This window comes from Miniopterus natalensis, chromosome 1 (genome assembly GCF_054644295.1).
Source record: "Miniopterus natalensis isolate mMinNat1 chromosome 1, mMinNat1.hap1, whole genome shotgun sequence".
NCBI lineage: Eukaryota > Metazoa > Chordata > Mammalia > Chiroptera > Miniopteridae > Miniopterus > Miniopterus natalensis.
This window is the reverse complement of record NC_142081.1, coordinates 152,140,633-152,164,054: the sequence shown is the minus strand read 5'-3', so window position 1 is coordinate 152,164,054 and position 23,422 is coordinate 152,140,633. Positions and strand designations below refer to the sequence as shown.

Below are 23,422 nucleotides of genomic sequence, written 5' to 3'. Positions count from 1 at the left end.
GCATATGAGTATGGCTCAGTAAAGAATTCTGGATGCGAGATATAGATCCAGAAGTCATGTATGGAGTTAGGAGTTAAAGTTAGGACTAAGATATAGGGCCAACTTGTGTGAAGAAATGAATCCAGTAGGTATCTAACCACAAGGTGATGGAGGCCTAACTGAGATCACTGGTGGGAGTGGGGGAGGAGATGGGGAAAGGAATGTTGGAGATATTGACAAGATTTAGTGACTGATTATCTAAAAGGTTTGAGTCTAGTAGTTGACAGACTGTAACACGGCCAAGTTGAGAAGAAAAGATGAGAAAATGAGTTGTGCTTGAGTGAAATGACTTTATGGCAAAGACTGAAGTACAGATGGCTGGCATGCGCCAGAAACTTAGAACTGAGTTCAGGTCCAAGAAAGTGATTTGAAAATCATCATTCTGAAACTAGATTAGGTGTGGCAGGGACAGCAGACAGAGGGGGAGCCAGTGGCCAGGGAAGGAGAGTTGGAGACCACTGAATTTAGAGGGGGAAAATAAAGGAACATCACAGTAAATGGAACCAATACAGAAAATGGAAAATTTTTAAGAATATGTGAAGCACCACAATACATTCATGATGATGAAAATTTTTTTAAAGTGGAAAAGTATTCAAAATATATTTCTGTGTAAACACATTGAAAGAAGTCTGAAAGAATATATAACCAAATCTATAATAATAATTAACCCTTGAGAAGAGAGGAGAGAATCTGAATCACAGAGCAAGAGACTCAATGGGAACTTCAGCCTTATCAGTGATGTTTTAAATATTTCTAAGAAGAATGTATTCTCTATGTAATTCAAAAGTATACTAAAAAATGAAACAAATGGATAAGAAAGCACTTTCACAATAGAACAGCTCTTTCACGTAGAACATGCTCTTCCAGGGAAAGATTTGTTTTTAATGCACATTGAAAAGTGATTTATTGTAGTGTCCCTCACTTATCTATCAAATTAAGAACACTTCTGCAACATAAGCCAAGATATTTTAACTCTATATTCTTCATCATATTATTTTAGGTAAATAATTGTCACAGTTGTAGCTATTTACTCATTCCTATTACAGAAAGTGAAAGCATTTTAATGACTCTTAATTGCTTTATCTTTTTATGTAGGAGCCAAGTACAAACTTTCATTAATTGTTAGATGTCTATAGGACACTCTTCTGTAGGAAAGGAGACCATGAGCTCCTATTGACACGGAAGCAGGCTGGCTAACTTTTTTGCTTATGAACAATGGACCTCTGACTTTTTTTGTGACACTCCCAAGACGGAGTTTTTTTTCTGTTTCGATGATTCCCTGAAATACTGATCACTTCAACAACGTTTGATTACAGCACAGTAAACCACAACCTGGAATCCTTCCAGGATGACAAAACAGAGTTCTTCCCCCTCTTCTGCTCCCTCCTGTGAATCATCTTTCTTAAGGGCCTGACCTTTATTCCTGCCACCACGTTCTGTTACATTCAATGAAAAGTAGGAAGGAACAAATTCTCTTAAAATGTAACAAACACAGCTTTTCCTGCAGATGGCATTTACTTATAACAATGGTTGTATTTTAGCAATTTGTAATCAAGTGATTATCTTGTTAAAGCATATCCATTTCTCCTTACCCCAACTTTTTTTGGGTATATTTTTTAAACAATGTTATTGAAGTATATTTTATGTACCATAAAATCCATGTTTTCAAGTGTACAGTATGTTAATTTTTAGTAACCTTACCAAGTGGTATAACTATCACCATAAATCAGTTTCAGAACATTTTGCCCCCAATAAAGTCCCTCAGAACATTTGCAGTTAATATTTGTCCCTCCCTGGCCCCCTACCACAAGCCTATCACAACTCTACTTTGTTTTTATAAATTTGCCTTTTCTAGACATTTCATATAATTTCATATAAATGGAATCATACACAACATCTAGTTTCTTAAATCTTCAACCTGACTTTATAGAACACAACTAGAGATTTTATTTTGGCTCTAAGAAAATCACACATTTAAGGAAATACTTTACCTTTCAAATAAAAATTACAATAAATATTATTTAACATCTAAAAGACTAAAAATATTAATTCTTTAAGTTCTAAATTTAAAAATTCTAAAAGTAATATTATATTATAGTGCTAGAAATGTAAGAAAAGTGATCATTTATCTATTTCACATGTTGAAACAGAAAATAAGATAGCTATCCCTAAAGTTTCAAATCATTTTACCATGTCACACTTGACATACAATACAGAGCTTTTCCTTTTACTCATTGAGGATGAACTGTAACTTTCCCTTCAAGGAAAAACTTTCAATGGCCTGTTTATTAACATACTAGTTAACACTTATAGTTTTTGTAATATTTTCTCCCTCGGTATCTTTAAAAGGAAAAAAACCATAAGAATATCATGTGTAGGGAGAAGGATTGGACTGTTCTAGCCTTGCTTATGGGATGCGCCTGTTGAATAATCTCATTTCTGTGAGTGCCTTTGACCCACCAAACTTGTAGACGGTACTTACACCATGGAGAAGAGCAGGTATTTACTCCTTTAAGGCAGGCATGCATGATTAGAAATTATGCTTTCCAGTCTCAGGTGAATTTTAGTAAGCACACATCTTAATTACGAAAAAGAATTATTAATAGTAATTTAGGAATTGCTGCTGTCAGTTTTAGATGATACAGATGGATTAATTAATGCTTTCACTGAATGAACATGTCACTAAGTACTCTGTCTTTGGTTCCGAATTCATACAAAATAGATCATTCCACTAAATAAGCTCTATCAAAATCAAAAGATATTTATCTGTAAGCTTTTCTCATGAAGCCACTCTTACTATAAAAGATTCTATGAAGATTAGAAAAATGATTGTTTTTTTATATAATTATATCCATGCCAAATTTAGACAATTATAGAAATACAGAAAAAATGTTCATCTAAATAATGTCTCAAGATATAAATTAGCCAATAAGCAATAAATGATACTTAGCTCCCCTTTGGCCTCTCAAAACACCACATTGTAAAATGTGTTACTCCCCTATGCTTTTATTTTTATTGCCACTATCTGAAGGTCAGAAAAATAATAAACACTTGCTGATAACAATTCATATTTCTATTACACCTCAGGAAGAAATGGGCCTACGTGTAAGAATTGAAATGAAAAAGGAAAAAAATGAAAAAGAAAAAAAATGAAAGTGATTCAACCTGGGGAAAGATACTGAGCAAGGTCTAAACTCTAAAAATTCAAAGTTATCAAAAACACACTGTTAGCCAAACATGACTTCCAAAAAGCCCGAGAAATCAACCTTTTAACCTGTTTTCGAAAAATCACAGGACATTTCATCATTCTGGAAATCTCAGTACCAAAGTTTCTTTCTTGGTTTTATCTTTGCTGTTAACTGATACAGTAACTGCTGAAAACCAACCTGTTCTGTATAAATGCGTTATACTAATTTTAGTAAGTGCAACCAGAATGATTTTTTTTTTTTCTGGTAAAGTAAATCAAACTTACACAATCATAGGTCAAACAAAAATAGATTCTGCTGACTGTTTTTTGTTTTTCAAAGAGCAACTAAAAAAAGAAAAGAAATCAATACTAGGAAAAGCCAACTAAATGCTTTTTGACAATTCCTTGAAAAAAGTTGGTAAGCCAAGTAAATATTGTCTTAGAGAACAGGGACATGACAATACACTTAGCACACACTGCCAACCTTTGTGTTTAAGACTAGGGCAACAAATAAACTATTAAAGCAAAAAATGGAAGCTTCCCTAAGGAAAAAATTTAGAGAAAGTTGTGTGTGTGTGCAAAACACACACTATCTGTATCTATTTAAAATTTATAAATTAACCAATAATTTGTTCTGAAAAGTAACTGCAAATGAAAACAGCTTCCCATGTTCATTTTTTTAAATGAAAATTGGAATAATAGCTATTCTGTTACTTCAAATACTTATAAAGGATTTAAAACTTATTTTTAGTTCCATTTATTTTAATTATCTCCACTTGTCCTTTGATAATTTGTCTCACAATCTATTTTTGGTATATAAAAAGTAAAAAAGTAAAACTCTCTGAATGGATGCTTTAGATTTGGATAGAGAAAAGAAGTTGAAGGAGTGTCCACTGGATGGCGGGTGGCAAGTTTTGACATGGATGATGTTGTTCTATTTAAACCTGTAAGGCTGCTGAGTGTGAAGGAGTCAGTTCCTCAAGGCTGTAATTTCAAAAATGTGGAAAGTATATGAGAAATTCATAAGTACGAATGTGCATTTGTTTTAACTGGGATATGCTGACCAGAGGAACAAAGAGTGGCTAGAACAACATGAGCTGAGCCCTCTCTCCATAATCTCATGTGACCTGTACCTCAGAAGTACAAATTCATTCTCCAAACAGGAAGCTCCTTTCTTGTTACTTTTAGACACAGGAAACATTTTTTCCTTTTTTGATTGGATGAATAAAAAGAATGATTTGAACAACAAACCTGAATTTTTCTTTTCATTGTTTAACTTCAGGCATTCTTGGCATAATTCTTTACCAACTAATTTGAGAAGATAACATCTACACTAGCTGCACTTAGCCAGCCACTTGACCCTGGTTTTTAAACTAAAGGAAACTATAAAATGGCCCAGTGTTTTGTATCTGTGCCCCTTACTCTTTTCTAAAGGGTCCCTCACTGACCAAAGCTAGGTCCTCTACTGATCATGCCCTTCCTCCGAGGAACAGGCTCGCACCTTGACTGTCCACTGCACAGCACCGGGAGCCCGCTCATTTGCAGAGGCCACCATGTGAAGACACCCTTGCTGTCCACAAAGTGACCCCCCTTACTCAGCGGGTGACTACCTGGTCTCTGGGTTCCATCCTAGAGGTCCTCGTTCTATTATCTCCTGGCCTGTAACATCCACTTCTTTCTCTCCATGGACTGACTCTACTTGTTATGTTTATAAACCTGCATACATTTCAGTCATTAAAATATTATAATTCCCAAAAGAAGCGAAACGAACAAAAAACCTAACCCTTTTTGGATCAAGTCCATTCCTCTAAGCAACAGCCCCTCCGTCCCTTCCCTCACAAAAGGCACGAAGACTTGTCCACATCTTGTCCTCGGTGCCGACCGCGACTTCCCAGGGGCTCTCAGTTTGCACTGGACGGTCCCACAGCTTCTTCGCTGCTCTCTTAGCACCTCTACTCTTCTCTTTAATCTTTCCTTCTGCAGAGTTGCCGCAGGATCTTTTATAAAATACAGGTCTGCTTATATCACTTTCCTGCTCATATTTCTGCAATCACTCATCATTCTCAAGAGAAACTCTAAACTCCTTAGTATTGGGTATCTGATTAGACGTATTTAGCTGAGGCCCCTAAACCACTCAGCCCCTCCCCCGCAAACTCCAGATGTCCCGAGTCCACCACTGCTGGGCTGTCGCTCTCCTCCCAACTGTCGGCACTGCCCTGCACGTCCTTGCCCATGCTGCTGTTTTTTTCTTCTCCCAAGAGCACCCTTATCTTGATTTCCCTGCCCAGTAAACTTCTACTTAACCTCCTAGCCTTACTTCAAAAGTCCTCCTCCTTCCGAAACCTCTGATCCTAATCTCCAAACGTGGTCTGTGCCCTTTCTCTGTCCTCGGACAGCACCCTGTGGACTATATTTGAAGCTCCTTAAGAAGAGAACCTGAACCGTATTTATGACTTTCTTACCAGCCCATTTCACAGTGCCTGGTACATAATAGGCACTGGGTAAATGTGTTTTTAATGATAATTATTGAATTTTTATTTACTTGTTCTCTGCCCCCCTAAATGCAGGACTTACACCTCTCATTTCCTGAATCCCCAGCACCCAGCAAGCAAGTGCCACATAACTAGATCTCAACAAAGATCAGCAACTGTTGAAGTTGCTACCAACACTCTATCTACCTCCAAACTCTCGCTCTTCCAACAGATCTGCATGTGGATGGAAGATTACTTTTCCTGATATACAAACTTACCATGGTTCCCCATCACCGGTCCCTTCCCAGCCGACACTCTCACTGGAGTCCTAACACCAGCAGCAGGAAGCCAGGTTTCCCTACCTTGGTTCTTTTACATAGATGCGCTCTCTGATCTTCACAGACTCCCCTCTTCCTCTCCCTTCATATCTTCATTTAGGTCTTTTCTGTCTACTCAAACTAAAATTTTCTTTGAGTCCATCCCCTGCATGAACCTGCTTTAGTTTCTCAATGATCCCATTTAGTAGAGCTAACATGACCTTCTTTATGGGTCTTTTTCTATTTTTTCTAAGTGTCTTGCTATTGCCTCCCTCACTAGAATGTAGGGGCCATAAACACAAGGATCTGGTTGGCTTTGCTCACTGCTGCATCCCCTGTCCTAAAGCACTTCCTGGAAGCAGAAGTGAAGTGCTGAACATTTGTTCAACTTAAGATTGAATGTAAAAATAATTCCAGCTGGCGTTCAAGGTCCTCCATGGCCTGGCCTTCCTCTACCTTCCCAGCCTTATCTCCACCTAATTCTTTATGTAGCACCTGCGTGCTATTTCCCAAACACCCAGTCTGCCTCCTAACTAGGCCTATCTATAAGAGCCCTGTCGCATAGCCGGTTTGCTCAGTGGTTAGAGCGTCGGCCTGTGGACTGAAAGGTCCTGGGTTTGATTTTAGCCAAGGGCGCGTACCTCAGTTGTAGGCTCGCCCCCAGTTGGGGAGTATGCAGGAGGCAACTATGTTTCTCTCTCTCTTCCTTCCATTCTCTCTGAAAAGCAACGGAAAAAATATTCTCGGGTGAGGATTTAAAAACAAAACAAAAAAGAGCCTTGTCTTCGTTTTCTACCAATTTAAATTATCTTCACCTTTTAAATCCAGCTAAAACTCCATCTCTTCTACAAGGCAATCCAAAGTGAATCCTCTTTAACTATATTATTTACACACTTAATGTCTTAAATCTCTTTTAATTCTTCAGAGCTGTCTTAGAATGAAACTTTAAATTTCAGAAATAGGTTTTAAGTTATAGTAAAAAATAAAAAGTTCTTAAAAGGCAAAATTCTTTATGCTATGAGTAAATAAGATTCAGATTCCATTTTATTTTTAAAAAAATATTTGCATGCCTTGTTCTTCAAGTATACCCAAGAAATTTGCTTTGTGCAACATAATGGAGAAAAGGCAACATGCAAATTTGTTAGTAAGAGCTGGCCCCAGGAACAACGCTGACGTCTACTTCAACTGCAGATAATATTGGCCACTGAACATACCATGAAAAGGGATCCAAAAAGAAACTCTCCCAATTTTAACCGTGAGCCTAGCATGGTCCAATTGATTACAAAATTTGTTTTGATATAGAAATAAAATATAACAAACCAGAAATGCTTCTGGGATAAGAACTATTAGTCAGAATATTCTCAAAACTTAAGAGTGAATTTTAAATAGTTTTACTGATCTGCATCCTGTTGACCCTAGTGGTAGATAAATACAAAGGTACCTATGTATGTGGGCCTATACATCGGAGCAGAGAATGCAATATGTAACGTGCAAACAAAGGAAACATGCCAACCTGGATACCAACTTGGCCCCACTGGTGTCCTCTGCTGAATTCATGTCATCCCAGCAGGGTTTTCTACGACTTAGCCGCAGGCTGACTCGAGGAACACCATCAGATAGCTCTGGTTGTGGTACCCTGTGGACCTGAATAGATCCCTCACTCTTGGACTTTGGGATCTAGAAAATAAAATTAAAGAGAGAGAGAGAGAAGAATTAAAAAACACACACACCCTTCAAATTAAGTAACTGAAGAAAAGTCATTCTAATTTATTAATAATCTCATGTATTAACACTCCAACCTAGGTATGGATTTTATAAACCTAGGTATGGATTTTAAAATAATATAAAAATTCTTCTATAGCAAAGGGCACAGTGAAGGGGGAGATACCAATATTTCCAAGGGGAACTTCCAAACCATATATGGCCCATATCCCTCTCCCCTGGATTCTGAAACAAATCTTCCTCAGGCCTAACACTCCTTAGAATAATCATTCTATGTAATGAAAGATTATGAGAGTATATCAGACCGTAACCTAGAGTGAAAGAAATAAGAGATAGAAAGAGGCAGACAAATAAAAGACTGAGAACCACTGAAATAAAGAATGCCAATGTTGGAAAGGTGTCTAGAAATATTTACTATCAACAAGCAAATTACACACCAGCTTGCTAATAATTTCTATTGTAATCCTCTTTGTAGAGCAAATTATGATACAATAATTTTTAATTAAGAAATAGGCAAAACACAACCTTTTTAGTTCTCTTATATTTCTGAAATCATGGGCAACACAAGTGGCAAATCCTAGGTGTATTGACTTCTCCTATCTGAGGTTATTATGTACTCCCTCCAACCCCCCAAATACCCTCATGCTCTCTTATTCTAGACTGTAAAGAATGTGAATACAACCAATATTCTTTTCCTAAAAATGTATATAAATCATGTCAGAATTGCAGGAAAATTTAAAACCCTTGGATCAACTGTATTTGTTACACTGGAAGCTTTTCTCATCTCTAAGGCTTTTGTCACGCTGGTCTTTCCATGTGGAATGTCATCAGTTCGTCACTGGCCACTCATCAGTTGTGTAAGAACAAACCAAACTCCAACTTCCTTTGAAGCTGAGATAAGAATCCACTACCCATAGAGCTTCTCAACTACTGCAGGTCCTAAGGAGCTTTTCCAACTCTGAATTCCTGTAACACTATCTACGCTTGATTACATGTCATGTGATGCCTTAAACTTAGTTCATAATTATGCTGTCAAACATTTCTAGATTATATGACCTCAACCAGATCCTAGGGACCGAGATTATAGCCTCACGCTCTTCCTACTTCCCCTCTTCCATCCCTTTCCTCTCTTCTTCTTCTTTATGTTATTATTTTTAACGTTTTTACCATAAAGTCTAACAATGTTTTGAAACCATTAAAAAATACTTATTATGAGACAACACAAGTTTCAATTATGAGATATTCCCAAGGCAGTTACTGAGCAAGGGTCTAAGATAATATGGAGACAATTATGTACATAAATATATAAAAAATCACATCTCTAGGAGGATTACATAAAAATAATATATGAAAATAATTTAGCACCCTGGCCAGTGTTGCTCAGTTGGTTGGTGTGTCGTCCTGTACACCAAGAGGTGGCGGGTTTGATTCCTGATCAGGGCACATACCCAGGTTGCAGGTTCAGTCCCTGGGTCAGGGCATGTTTGGGAGGCAACTGATCGATGCATCTCTCTCACATTGTTGTTTCCCTCTCCCTCTCTGTCTCTGTCTCTGTCTCTACTCCCTTCCTCCCTCTCTAAAATAAATTGGGGGAAAAAAATAATTTAGCAAAGAGTTACATTTAACACAAAGCAAATACACAATAAAAGCTAGCTTTCATTAATATTGTTGTCATATAAAATCTGCCCAAATCTAATGATTACCAATTAATTGTTTGGTTGCATAGCTCTATAGGGCATTTGTAAGCTCATGAAAACCAAGGACAGCAGGACAATTTTTTCAGAAATTATAAACTAACTATAGTTCATAGAGATACATGCCAAGATTACTTCTAAAAGAAATATTCATATGAACAGCAAGAAAATGTGAAAAGTACAAATATATGCTATTATATAGTTTATAAAGGGACTCCTTTTGCTGTGATTATTTTTCATAAGAATAGACATGAAAAATTAATTGAAGCACTGAAAAAGCAGTTTAATTTCAAACTAGTTAGCTAAAGCACTTCCAGCCAGACTTAATTTTCTCAATATTAAAACAAATAGTACAGCAATCATTTGGCTACATTTCCTAGTGTTAAAATAAGGACATGACATTTAGGTTCAGTGAAAATTTTGGGGTTCTAAATCCAATTCAACAATTTATATAAAGGAGAACTATTCTTAGGTTAAAACAAAAGTAATATACAACTGATTCCATTTTGTCACTTTATACTAATCTAAGTGTATTTCTGTGATAATTTAATTTTTATAGAAATAACAGATGTGATTGCTATTAACCATGAATTTTACAATCTAAACTCATTATTAATACATACCAAAGTTGTACAAGAATTGAGTTTCTGTACAGAACCTGAAAATGCCACATGAAGCTTATGTGGTACTTATGAAGTTTGTTAGAAAAGTAAGTAGCTCAGTAACTGAGACTATTAGAAGTGTGGAATATATACATATGTTTAAGGGAATGTGCATTTTTAAAGGTGATTAATGAAATACTCTTGAAGATGTACCTTGAAGACTATACATTTTCACTATAGAAAATGAATAGAGTGATTTTAAAACCTGCTGTTTTACTGATGTAATTAATTTTAGTACAAAAATATTAACTTTGGGAGAAATGAGGAGATCACTGTCTTTACCGTATCTGGAATTGAGCTTTTTAGGAACACGTGATTTTAGCCTTGGCCTTATAAAGTAGGTAGAGGGGATAGTTTTATGTTTATGCTTCTGGGTGTCCATTTCAGATTGTATATAGTTTAGTGGTGAACCCTGAGGCGGTGCTCAAGGCCCCTTTCATCACAGAACTCTCTGAGGAGGAGTAGGACACCAGCTGGCCAAGCTCCAGGGTACAAGGGACATGTTATTACAGTGTGGCTTTAAGCAGTGGTTCTCACTTGGAGCCCATTTCGTGTGTGGACATTTTTGGTAGTCATGACGGGAGTGAGGGTGTGTGCTACTGGAATCCAGTGGGCAGAGGGCAGGGATGTGACTAAATGTCCTACAATGCTCAGGACAGCCTACCATGAAAAAGAGTTATTTGGTCCAAAATGTCAGTAGAGCTGAAGCTGAAAAACCCTGCTTTAGAGGAAATGGTAATACAGATGAAACCTGTATCAGAGGCAACTCATTTCTTTCTTTTTTTTTAAATATATCTTTATTGATTTCAGAGAGAGGAAGGGAGAGGAAGGGAGATAGAAACATCAATGATGAGAGAGTCATTGATCGGCTGCCTCCTGCACGCCCCCGACTGGGGATCGAGCCCCCAACCCGGGCATGTGCTCTGACTGGGAATCGAACCCTGATCGCCTGGATCCTAGGTCAAAGCTCAACCACTGAGCCACGCCCGGCCAGGAAACAACTCCTCTCTTAATACTCTTTTCTTCTAGCTCCATTCTCCCTGTTATTGCCATCGGCATGTCAAGATCAACTCTTAGCAGGAATGGGGCCAAGCAGGGCTCTTAGGCCTGCCTTGCTGTCTAGGCAAGTGTCACTAGAGTGTCATGAGGTTCTGCTAAGCTCCATTGGGCTGGGACTCCAAATAGGGCCAAAAGCCTTCCTGTAATGTCTGGGAAGACCACCTGCAGCCATCTCTAATGTGTGGCTGCAGTAGGAAAATAGCCACGTGTTTGGGATTCTGATTGGGAGGCCAGCTTCCTCTTTCCACTGGAGATATTCACCAATTCGCCCCACACTTTGCTTCTTTATTTTAGTGAATTTTTCATGATAACTTTTATACTTGAGGGTGAAAACTATAAAAGCCCCGAAGCCATCTATGAGAAACATTTTGCTCAGAAGAAATCTGCCACTGGCTATTTGAGATAAGGACCTAGACACACGCTATGCAATTTATGTGTACAACTAACATACTAACAATTCCAGAAATCTTAAAAAGAGTATATTCCATGCATGTATTTGCAGGTATGGAATAGCCTGATTGAGAAGTTGAGTGATTCTAGTATTTGAGATGCCATAGGAATGGAAACAAAAGAATAACTTTTGAGAATATAAAATTAGGAAATATTCTCTTAGATGCTATTATAAATAAGCATTTAGTGAGCGTTTACTTTCTGCTAGGCATGCTTTCAAGAGATTTACATAAATTAATTCTCAAAACATTTAATTCTCAGAACAACCCAAAGAGACAGGGACTATTATTACTTTATTATTACCATTTCACAGATGAGGAAACTGAGTTATTTGTCCCAGTGAGTAAGTGGCAGAGCTACAATTACAGCCCGGATAACCAAGCCTCAGCACCTGTGCTTATCACGACTCCCTATATTGGGTTTCATGTTAAGAATTAGAATTGCAAGAGAAAAACCATTTTTAGATAAAAGTCACATTACAGCCCATAATGTGAACCATTTTCTTCTCTTTTTAAAAATTTCATTAATAGTTAAAACTTTCCTTAAATTTATCTCTTTGGACCCACAGAATCATTCTAGTAAAATAATCTTAGGAAAAAATCAGATATGAGGACAAAACTATATGGAAAATGTGTTTGTCATATTTTTATTTGCAATAGGCAAAAATGTAATCATTCTCAGTAGCCAAATTACTATAATGGGTAATTTTGGCATATCTATATGATGAAGGATTATTCAGCCATTAAAATGTCTACGAAGTTTTTAATGAGACTGTGAAGTAATTTTGCTATGACATATAATATAGTGTGAGCTCAGTTAGCAATAAAAATACTTAGAGCCCTGGCTGGTTTGGCTCAGTGGTTAGTGTTGGCCCTTGGACCGAAGGGCCGTGGATTAGATTCCCGGTCAAGAGCACGTACCTTAGTTGCAAGCTCAATTCCCAGCCCTGGTTGGGGCACGTGCAGGAGGCAACCAATTGATGTGTCTCTCTCACATCGATGCTTCTCTCTCTCTCTCTCCCCCCTTCCACTCTCTCTAAAAAATCAATGGAAAAATATCCTCAGGTGAGAATTAAAAAAAAATGCTTAGAGATAGCTATATTCCTTCAATAAAACTTGGGTCATCACCATACTTAAAACATACATGAATAAATTTCAAAGGCCAAAACCCAAATTCTGTTATGGTCAACACTGCAAATGTTTTAAGATGGTCTCATCTTTAAAAATCATAGAATCCAGCACCTGAAAAACATATCAGTGATACCTGGCTCTCATTTCCACTGATACTTGAATATGACTAAAAATAAAAAAGTCATAAAAAATAACATGCCTTGACTTTAATATTTTAATAAATCTGTCACTGGAAGGGTACAGCAGTAAGCCTTGGCTGCGGGTCCTCTGTCTCACGTACGCGTGGAGGTCGGAGCTGTCTGCCTGCAGGACTAGAACAAGGGAATGGATGGATCTGAAGGTGGGACTCAGTTTTCTGGACAGGGACCTGTCTCCCCAAAGTTCGTGGCTCCCTTTCCTTTGTGTAAGTGAAGTGGGTTTTCCCTTTACTATGTTTCTTCCCGGAAAAGTAAAGTGCATATGAATCAACTGCAGGAAAAATGTATAATAATAATTTACTATGCTATTATGAAATGGTAAATAATAACTTTTAAAATTATTATTAATAATAAATTTTTAAAAGCTTAAGTATAACAAACTAATGTTTTGGTCCCAGAAGTCACCCTAAACACTGGGCAGTGACTGTGCTTGCATTCTGAAATTACAGAATCTGCTAAGTCTGTTCTTTTCATCATCAGGTACTTTCAGAGATGATTAGAATATGGCAAAAAATTATATTCAAGGCTCAAATGGTGAAGAAACACTGTGATAGAAGGAAGAAAGCAGCAAAGTTAATCTTTAACACTTAGACATTCTAAATAAAGTCTATTAGACGTCCTCATGGGCTTGCCCTTTCCTCCTCTCCACCTGTCATTTGTATGAAGAAGGCAAAGTCTCTCGCTTTCCTTCATACTCATTAAACTCATAATCTTCCTAAGAAGAAATAACAAAATACCAAAACAGAGATGTTTAGCTTTGATGTTTTTTAAAAAGTTAGGCACTTCTAGTTTAAAAACTTAAAAAACCCCTCTAACTCAGAAAAAACCTGTTTTTGTCCAAACATGTTGAATCTTGCTTTTCAAAAGTGAGGTTTATTTACTAAATGGCTGCAATTCTCCTGATAAATAATTTGACTAATCTATTATGTGCCAGCTACAGTGCTAATTAATGTCCCAGGTTTTTGTGGGTTTTTCTTTTTCTTTTTCTGAGAAAAGTATTAACATGCTTTAGGGAATTTGAGGATTAGTTTCTTGCACATACCTTTCTCTTTCTCGCTATTTTCTTGTAAAAATGGGTCAATGTTAAAGTTATAACATTAAGATCTCATCTTGATCTAATAAGTTTTAGAGTGAATCTGTACTTTAGCATGAAATAAGTTTAACTTAGTTTGCTAAAAAATTATTCATATATGAAAAGACAGAAATTTCACAATTTAAAAAAAGTTCATCTTAAAATATAAGCTATCAGACCAATACAGGTTCATAGTGTGGCCTAAGCAAGTAACAAGCAGCTTAGTACCCGTTTTCAACTCTGCCCTTCTCACGTCCTCTACACAGAAGAAATTTTGGTTTGTTTTGTTAATTGCTGTAGCCCTGCATTCTAGAACAGCAAATGACAGGCGACCATTAAATATTTGTATAATGAATGAACAAATAAATGACAGAACTAAATGATATCATCTACCTTCCTCACAGAAATACTGAAATGTTACTAGATTATCAGTTGATAACATAAAAAAAATTAATTCTATGTGTAAACATTACTCTTATAACTTTTTTATATTCAGTTTCAGATTGTGTCAGTTTAAAAAACAGCTATGATACAGAAATGAAAAGAACCTGAATTTATAGAGTATAGGAATTATTAACACAAGACCAGGGTCAGGAAACATTTACTAGGACTATGTGGCTTCAAGTAGAGCCATCTGTCCTGGAAATTGAGCTCATGAAAGTCTCACCTTCTATTTTATTTTTATATTTTATTTTTTCCATCACCACTTACCCCCTCCTCTATGCCCTCTTCCACTTCCACCTGCCCCTGTCATCACCACACTGTTGTCCACGCTCATGAGTTTTTACTCTTTCTTTTTTGCTCAGTTCTTCCACACAGCTCCCCCCCGGCCCAACCCCCACTCCCCACACACTCCAGAGCTGTCTGCCTGCTCTCTATCTACGAGTCTGTCTCTATTTTGCTTGGCAGTTCAGTTTGTTCATTAAATTCCACATATGAGTGAAATCACATGGTACTTGTAAGAAAGTCTCACCCTTTAAAAGATGTTCACAGATAAATCTGTACATGAAAGTAAGGTGAGGCCTTTTATATTAATATCCACACAGTTCCAACTACAATTTTACAAAGTTATGCATTTGAGTCCCTGACCTCAGGAAACACTTCAGGCAAAAAGTGACTGTGTAAACTGAGCAGTTTAGGAATTTAAAAATAAGACTTTCACAATTTTTCTTTCCAGTTTTTTTCCAAAGATGGCGGAGTAGATGGAAGCTGTGCTCACCTCCTCCTAGGACCATACAAAAATTACAACTAAATTATAGAACAGTCAACCCAGATAACCATCTGAAGAGTAGCTGAACAGAAGTCCTATGACTAAGGACGTAAGAAGCCCCGTCGAGACTAGTAGGAGGGTCAGAGATGCAAAACCAGCTGGTCCTACGCCCACAGGTGGTAGTTGAGAATCTGGAGGGATCTCAGCTGCAGAGGCTGCCCCCAAAGAGGACCCAGGGGTCTCAACCTCATGCCAGACTCCCAGACTGGAGCACCAATGCCAGGAAGAGGAGCCCACATAATATCTGGTTGTGAAAATCAGCAGGGTTTCCATCTGCCCAGGTGAGATGGAAGGCTGCTGCAAGCCCAGACATCCTGTAAAGGGGGCAATGTACAAAATGTCACTTGCAGGCATCCACCCTGGACTCCAACAGAGGCACAGCAGATTGGAGGATGCCAGAGTCATACAGGGAGAGACAGAGTTGTGTGGCTTTGGGGAATGGGCTTGAGGGACAGCTGTCAATATCCCTGGGTTGACCTCTCCTGCACCACCTGGGGTCGCCATCTTTCCTGGATTCAGCACAACCCCCCCAAAACATTAGCCCAGGGAGCTATACTGGCCTGACCCTGATGATGCTCAGAGGTCCCTCCCTACCCAACTCAAACAGGGATGTAAACTCTGCAAGAGCCAACTAGCCTGGGCCCGCATTGCAGTCTTTCTAAAAAACTTCTAAGGAATTCCGGGCAATCTTGGGGGTACCAGGGACACACAGAGAGGGACTGAATTGTATGGCTTTAGGGCAATGGCTATTTTCTCTGAATTCCAAACTGGTACCACTGTTCCTGCCTTGAGTCCTGCAGCAATAGCCTGGGAGCTGCACTAGCTCCACCCTGGCAACTCTCTGAGGCCTTGCCCTACCCAGCTTGGAAAGGCTCTGGGCTCTGCCAGCAGTAGCCAACCTGGGCCTGTGTTTCAATCTTTCTTAAAAAACTCTCAAGGAATGCCAGGTAAACTCAAGAGGGTGCCAGAGGCACACAGAGAGACTGAGTTGTTTGAGTTTAGGGTGAAGGCTGTTTCTCTGCACTCCTGATGGGCACCACATTTCCTGTTCTCAGCTCTCCTTCCACACCAAATCTTAATCTGCTTTAACCTGATGAACTCTTCTGGCTCTACCCTAATGACTCCCTGAGACCCTGCCCCACTGCAAAGGTCCACAGGCCCCAGGCAGTTAATGGCTGGCCTTGGTGTACCCTGAGACTTTTGTTGAGTGGCCTCAAACCCAGCACTGACAACGAGTTTGAATTTCTATTAACCGGTGAACATCGCTCACCCTTAGGTGGTGACTTCCTGAGACCCTGAGTCATGCAAGTCACATACTGCTAGAGGCTCTTTTAGTGGGCGAACCTAAAGGGCAGCTGGTAGGTGGCAGTGGGTCTTAGGGTGCCGTGGGCCTTGCATGAACTGCCAAAAGGCAACAGAACCAACACAACCAGTGGCTGGCTTCAGACCACAACAGAGCACAGCCTGATTAGCTCCACAGGCAGCACACCCAAGAAAGGTCTCAGCAAGCGCCAGACCCTGCTGAGGCAAATTATGCTTTCTGGGGTCAGCCCATGCACAGCAGCTCATAAACAGGTTGTGGCCAGTCCTCACAGCCAACCAGCCTGAGAGGCAACTACACCCATGAACATGCCAAAAGCAATTAAGGCTCAACTACAACAGAAGGATATACAAAATCCATACAAGGGGCACTCCTGGAGCAACCAGCTCACATGATCAGGGAGACCATGCCACTGGACTTTACAGAACACCTACTACGTAAGGCCACCCTACCAAGACTAGGAGGCATACTCATTCAGAAATGAACACAGAAGTAGTCAAAATGGGGAGACAGAAACATACCCCAAATGAAAGAACAGAAGACATCTGCAGAAAAATAATTAAATAAAATGGAGGCAAGCAATCTACAGCTATAGAGTTCAAAACAATAGTTATGCGGATGCTGAGGAACTTAGTGAGAACTTCAATGGACACAGAAACCATAAAAAAGAGCTAGTCAGAAATGAAGAATACAATAACTGAAATGACGAATACACTATAAGGGCCCTGGCTGGTGTGGCTCAGATGGTTGGGTGCCGTCCCATGCACGGAAAGTTTGTTGGTTTGATTCCAGACAGGGCACATGCCTGAGTTGTGGGCTCATTCCCCAGCAGGGGGCCTATAGGAGGCAGCCGATGGACGTTCCCTTTCACATCAATATTTCCCTCTCTCCCTCTCCCTTCCTCTCTCTCTAAAAATCAACTAAAAAAAAAAGGATACACTAGAAGGAACCAACAGGAGAAGCAATGTTAGAACAGATGAAGCAGAGGACTGATTCAGTTATTTGGAAGACAAGGTAGTAGAAAACACCCAATTAGATAAGAAAAAAAAAAATTAAAATAATGAGGTTAGTTCAAAGGACCTCTTGGACAATATCAACTGTAACAACATCTGCATCATAAGGGTGCCAGAAGGATAAAAGAGAGCAAGGGATTGAAAACTTTTTGAAGAAATAATGACTGACAACTTCCCTAATGAAAAAAATAAACATAAAAGTCCAGGAAGCACAGAGTTCCAAATGAGATCAACCCAAAGAGGCCCACACCAAGACACCTCATAATTAAAATGTCAAAGGTTAAAGACAAAAAAAATAATCTTGAAAACAGCCAGAGAAGACAGTTACCTTCAAGTAGCTCCCATAAGACTGTCAGGTGATTTCTCAACAGAGACTGGCATGAAATATTCAAAGTGAAAAAAAGCAAAGACCTACATTCAGGACTACTCTATCTAGCAAGGCTATCATTTAAAAGTGAAGGAAATACCCACACACAAAAAACCTAAAGGAGTTCCTCATCACAAAACCAGTATTATAAGAAATGCTAAAGAGACCTCTTTAAGAAGAAAAAAAGAGGAACATAAATCTGAATAATTAAATGGCAATAACTACATACTTACATATAATCACTTTAAATATAAATGGATTAAATGCTCCAATAAAAAAATAGGGTGGCTGAATGGATAAGAAAACAAGATCCATATATATGCTATCTACAAGATACCCACTTCAGATCAAAGACACAAACTGAAAGTAAAGGGATAGAAGAAAATATTTCATGCAAATGGAAACAAAAAATGAGGTAGCAATATTTATATCTGACAAAATAGACTTTAAAACAAAGACTATAAGAGACAGAGAAGGACATTACATAATGATAAAGAAATAAATCCAACAAAAGGATATAACCATTGTAAACATTTATGTACCCAACATGGGAGCACCTAAATATATAAAGCAAATCTTGACAGACATAAAGAGATAGATTGATAGTAATACAGTCAAAACAAGACACTTTAACACTCCATGATCATCAATAGACAGATATTCCAGGAAGAAAATCATCAAGGAAACAGTGGCCTTAAATGGTACATTAGGCTGGATGGATTTAATTATTATTTTTAGAACATTTAATTCCAGTGCAACAGAATATACATTCTTTTTAAAAAATCATGTTTTTATTGATTTCAAAGAAAGGAAGTGAGAGACAGAAACATAAATGATGAGAGAGTCATTGATTGGCTGCCTCCTGCAAGTCCCCTACTGGGGATCGAGCCCACAATCTGGGCTTGTGCCCTGACCTGGAATCAAACCGTGATCTCCCGGTTCATGGGTTGCCACTCAGCCACTGAGTCATGCCAGCTGGGCAGAATATGCATTCTTTTCAAGTGCACGTGGAACATTTTCCAGGATAGACCACATGTTAGGACACAATATAAGTCTCACTAAACTTACAAAGACTTAAATCATATCAAGTATCTTCCCTGACCATACTGGTATGAAACCAGAAGTCAATTACCAAAAGGAACCCCTGAAAAACACGCAAACACATGGAAGTTAAATAATATGTTACTAAACAATGAATGTTTTAGCAAGACCAAGGGAAAAAATCAAAAGATACTTTGAGACAAATGAAAATGAAAACATAATAACCCCCCAAAAATCTCTGGGACACAGCCAAAGTAGTTCTAAGAGGGAAATTCACAGCAATACTGGCCTACTTCAAGAAACAAGAGAAATCTCAAACAATTTAACTTTACACCTAAAGGAACTAGAAAAAGAATAATAAGAAAAGTCCAAAGTGAAGAAAAGGAAGGAAATAATAAATATCAGAGCTGAAGTAAATGAAAGAGCCTAAAAAAAAAATTGCAAATGATCAATGAAACCAAGAGCTGGTACTTTGAAAAGGTAAACAGATTGATAAAGCTTTAGCCAGACTCATCAAGAAAACAAGAGAGAGATCCAAATAAATAAAAATAAATAAAATAGATATGAAAGAGGACAGGTGATAACTAATACCACAGAAATACAAAAGATTATAAGAAAATACTATGAAAAATTACATTCCAACCAATTGAACAATCTGGAAGAAAAGGATAAATTCCTAGAAGCACATAATTGTCTAAGGCTGAATGGAGAAGAAACAGAAAATCTGCACAGACTGAATACAACAAATGAAATCAAATCAGTAATCAAAAAACTCCAAATGAACAAAAGTCCTAAACGATATGGCTTTGCAGGTGAATTTTAACAAACCCCTCAAAGAAGAATTAACACTTATTCTTCTCAAACTATTCCAAAAGTTCAAGAGGTGGAAAGACTTCCAAGCTCATTTTTATAAGGCCAGCTTTATCCTAAATCCAAAACTAGATAAAGACACTATAAAGAAATAAAATTATAGGCCAATATCCCTGATGAACAAAGATGCACAAATTCTCAAGAAAATGTTATCTAACTGCCCTGGCCAGTGTTGTTCAGTGGTTAGAGCACTGACTCATGCACTGAAATCACAGGTTTGATTTCTGGTCAACAGCATGTGCCTGGGTTCCAGGTGTGATACTTAGCCCCAGTTGGGGTGCATTTGGGAGGCAACCAATTGATGCATCTCTCTCACATTAATGTTTCTCTCCCCCCTACCTTTCCACTCTCTCTAATAATGAAAAAAAAAAATCCTCAATTTAAGATTAACAAAAAATAAAAATAGAAAAAATACTAGTAAACTGGATTCAGCAATACATTAAAAAGATTATACACCATGATCAAGTGGGATTTATTCTTGGGATGCCAGGCTGGTTCAATATCTGCAAATCAATTAATGTGATACATCATATAAGCAAAATGAAGGATAAACATCATATAATCATATCAATAGATGCAGCAAAAGCATTTGACAAAAGCCAACACCCATTTAAGATTAAAACTCTCAGCAAAGTGGGATTAGAGGAAACATACCTCAACATAATAAAGACCATATATGACAAACCCACAGCTAACATCATACACAAAGAGGAAAAACTAAAACAGTTTTCAAGATCAGGAACAAGAAAGAGATGTTCACTTTCACCACTCCTATTGAACACAATATTGGAGTCCTAGCCACAGCAATCAGACAACAAGAAGAAATAAAAGGCATTAAACCGAGAAAAGAAAAAGTAAAACTATCATTACTTTCAGATGACATGATACTAATATATAGAGAACCCTAAAAAACTACGAGAACTGATAATTTCAGCAAAGTGGCCAGATATAAAATAATCAGGAATTAGTTGCACTTTTATACACCAATAATAAACTATAAGAACAAGAAACTAAACTAAATGTCACTTACAATTGCATAACAATACCTAGGAATAAATTTAACCAAGGAGGTAAAAGATCCATACTTGGAAAATTACAAAACATTGAAGAAAGAATTTAAAGAAGGTACAAGTAAATAAAAGCATATACCATGCTCACAGATAGGAAGAGTTAACGTTGTTAAAATGTCCACACTACCCAAAGTAATCTACAGATTCAACACAATCCCTATCAAAATACCAATGATGTTTTTCACAGAATTAGAACAAATAATCCAAAAAATATATGGAGCTGCAAAAGACTCCATATAGCCATAGAAGTCTTGAGAAAGAACAAAGTTGGAGGTGCCACACTACTTGATATCAAACTATACTAAAAGGCTATCATAATCAAAATAGCATGGTACTGGCATAAAAACAGATGGAACAGAATAGAGAGCCCCAAAATAAACCCATGTCTATACGGTCAATTAATATATGACAAAAAAGGCAAGAATATACAATGGGGTAAAGATAGTCTATTCAATAAACGGTGTTGGGAAAATTGGAGATACATGCAAAAAAATGAAACCAGACCACCTTCTTATACAATATACAAGAATTAACTGAAAATGGACTAAAGACTTAAATGTAGACTTGAGTCCATAAAACTCATAGAAGAAAACATAGGCAGTAAACTCTCTCACATTTCTCTTAGCAATATTTTTTCTGATATATCTCCTCAGGCAAGAAAACAAAAGAAAAAATAAGCAGATAGGGCTACATCAAACTAAAACTTTTTGCACAGCAAAGTAAACCATCAACAAAATGAAAAGACAACCCATTGAATAGGAGAACATTTTGACAGTGTTTTATCTGATAAGTGGTTCATATGTAAGATTTATAAAGGACTCATACTACTGAACACACAAAAAATCAGTCTGATTAAAAAATGGGCAGAGGACCTGAATAGACACTTCTCCAAAGAGGACATACAGATGGCCAATAGACATTTGAAAAGATATTCAATGTCACTAATCATCAGAGAAATGCAAATTAAAACCACAATAAGGGCTTCTGGTCAAGATAGTGGCATAGGAAAACACAGTACTCACATCCTCCTACAACCACATCAAAATTACAGCTAAACTACAGAACCACCATCATTCAGAATTGCCTGAAATCTAGATGAACAGAAGTCCTACAACTAAGGATATAGAGAAAACATCAAATCAAGACTGATATGAGGGGTGAAGACACAGAATGGGCTGGTCCCATGCCCATGTGTCAAATAAAAATCAGAAGGGATATCTCAGCTGCAGAAGTCACCCATGTGTAGCAAGGGGACCCAGCCCCACCAGATGCCAGGAAGAGAAGTCCCCATCATGTCTGGCTGTAAAAACCAGTAGAGATTGTGGCTGAGTAAGATGGAGACTGCCAGAGTCCCAAGAGTTCCTGTTAAATGGTCCACACACAGACTTACTCAAACTTACTTGCTCTAAGCTCCAGCTCTGGGGCAGCAGCTCAAAAGATACCAGGTACATACAGGGAGGAAATGAATTGTCTGGCATCAGGGTGAGAGCTGGAGAGCGAACTTTCTCCCAGATGAAGTGCTGGCGGAGGCCACTGTTCCTTTTTTAAGCCCTTACCTCACAGAGCTGGTAGGCATGTACCATATCTGAATCTCCATCAACCTGGCTAACACTGCCTGGCCCTGGTGATACCCTGAGACCACGCCCCACCCAACTTGTGGGCCCACCCAAGCTGTTTCCAGTAGCTTTTCCATACAAATGGCCTAAATAGGATCATGCTTCAGATTTTCATAAAATCTCTCAAATAAGCAGCATCTGGCCTCAGCATGCCCTGTACCTCTGCTAAGTGGCCCCAGACCTGGCACTAGTGGCAGCCGGCCTTGATTCACAACTTGGCCTCTCCTGGGCACCTCAAGTCCAGCACAAGTACCAGTCATCTGCAGATCACTTAGTAGCTCATGCTGGGTGGCCCTGGAAAGAACACAGGTGGTAGCTCACGTTGGTCTGCACCTCCGGGGAGGTCCCAGAGCCAGCATACCTGAGGGACAGCTTCAGACCATGTTGAAACACCACCCAACTGCCTCCACAAGCAACACACTCAAGGGGCTCAGCAGACAACAGAGCCCCACTAAAATAAGTCCTGCTCCATGGGATGGGCATTGAGACAGTTGATCTGCCATGGTGCTTGTAGCCCATCCTTGCAGCCAATGGGTCTGGGAGTAAATTCCTACATTGATATGCCAACAGCAATCAAGGCTCAACTACAACAGGAGGGTGTACACAGCCCACACTGGGGGTGCACCCAGAGTGCCCAGATCAGGTGATCAGGAAGGCTGTGCCACTGGGCCCTACAGAACACCTACTACATAAGACCTGTCTACTATGCCTGGGAGACATAGTAGCTGCACCTAGCACACATAAACAAACACAGGGAGGCAGCCAAATGAAGAGACAAAGAAACATGTCCCAAATGAGAGAACAGAACCAAACTCCTGAAAAAGAACTAAACATAATGGAAAGAAGCAATCTAC

The 23,422-nt window shown here is 38.4% G+C and overlaps 1 protein-coding gene across 1 annotated transcript in view; it reads right to left on the bottom strand.

The window, feature by feature from the left end:
* FAM13A (family with sequence similarity 13 member A) overlaps window positions 1-23,422 on the bottom strand; it is a 243,773-nt gene that overhangs the window by 109,881 nt on the left and 110,470 nt on the right. The window contains exon 7 of the mRNA XM_016203224.2: window positions 7,528-7,691. Coding sequence (XP_016058710.2) covers window positions 7,528-7,691 — 164 coding nt within the window. The remainder of the gene's footprint in view (window positions 1-7,527; window positions 7,692-23,422) is intronic.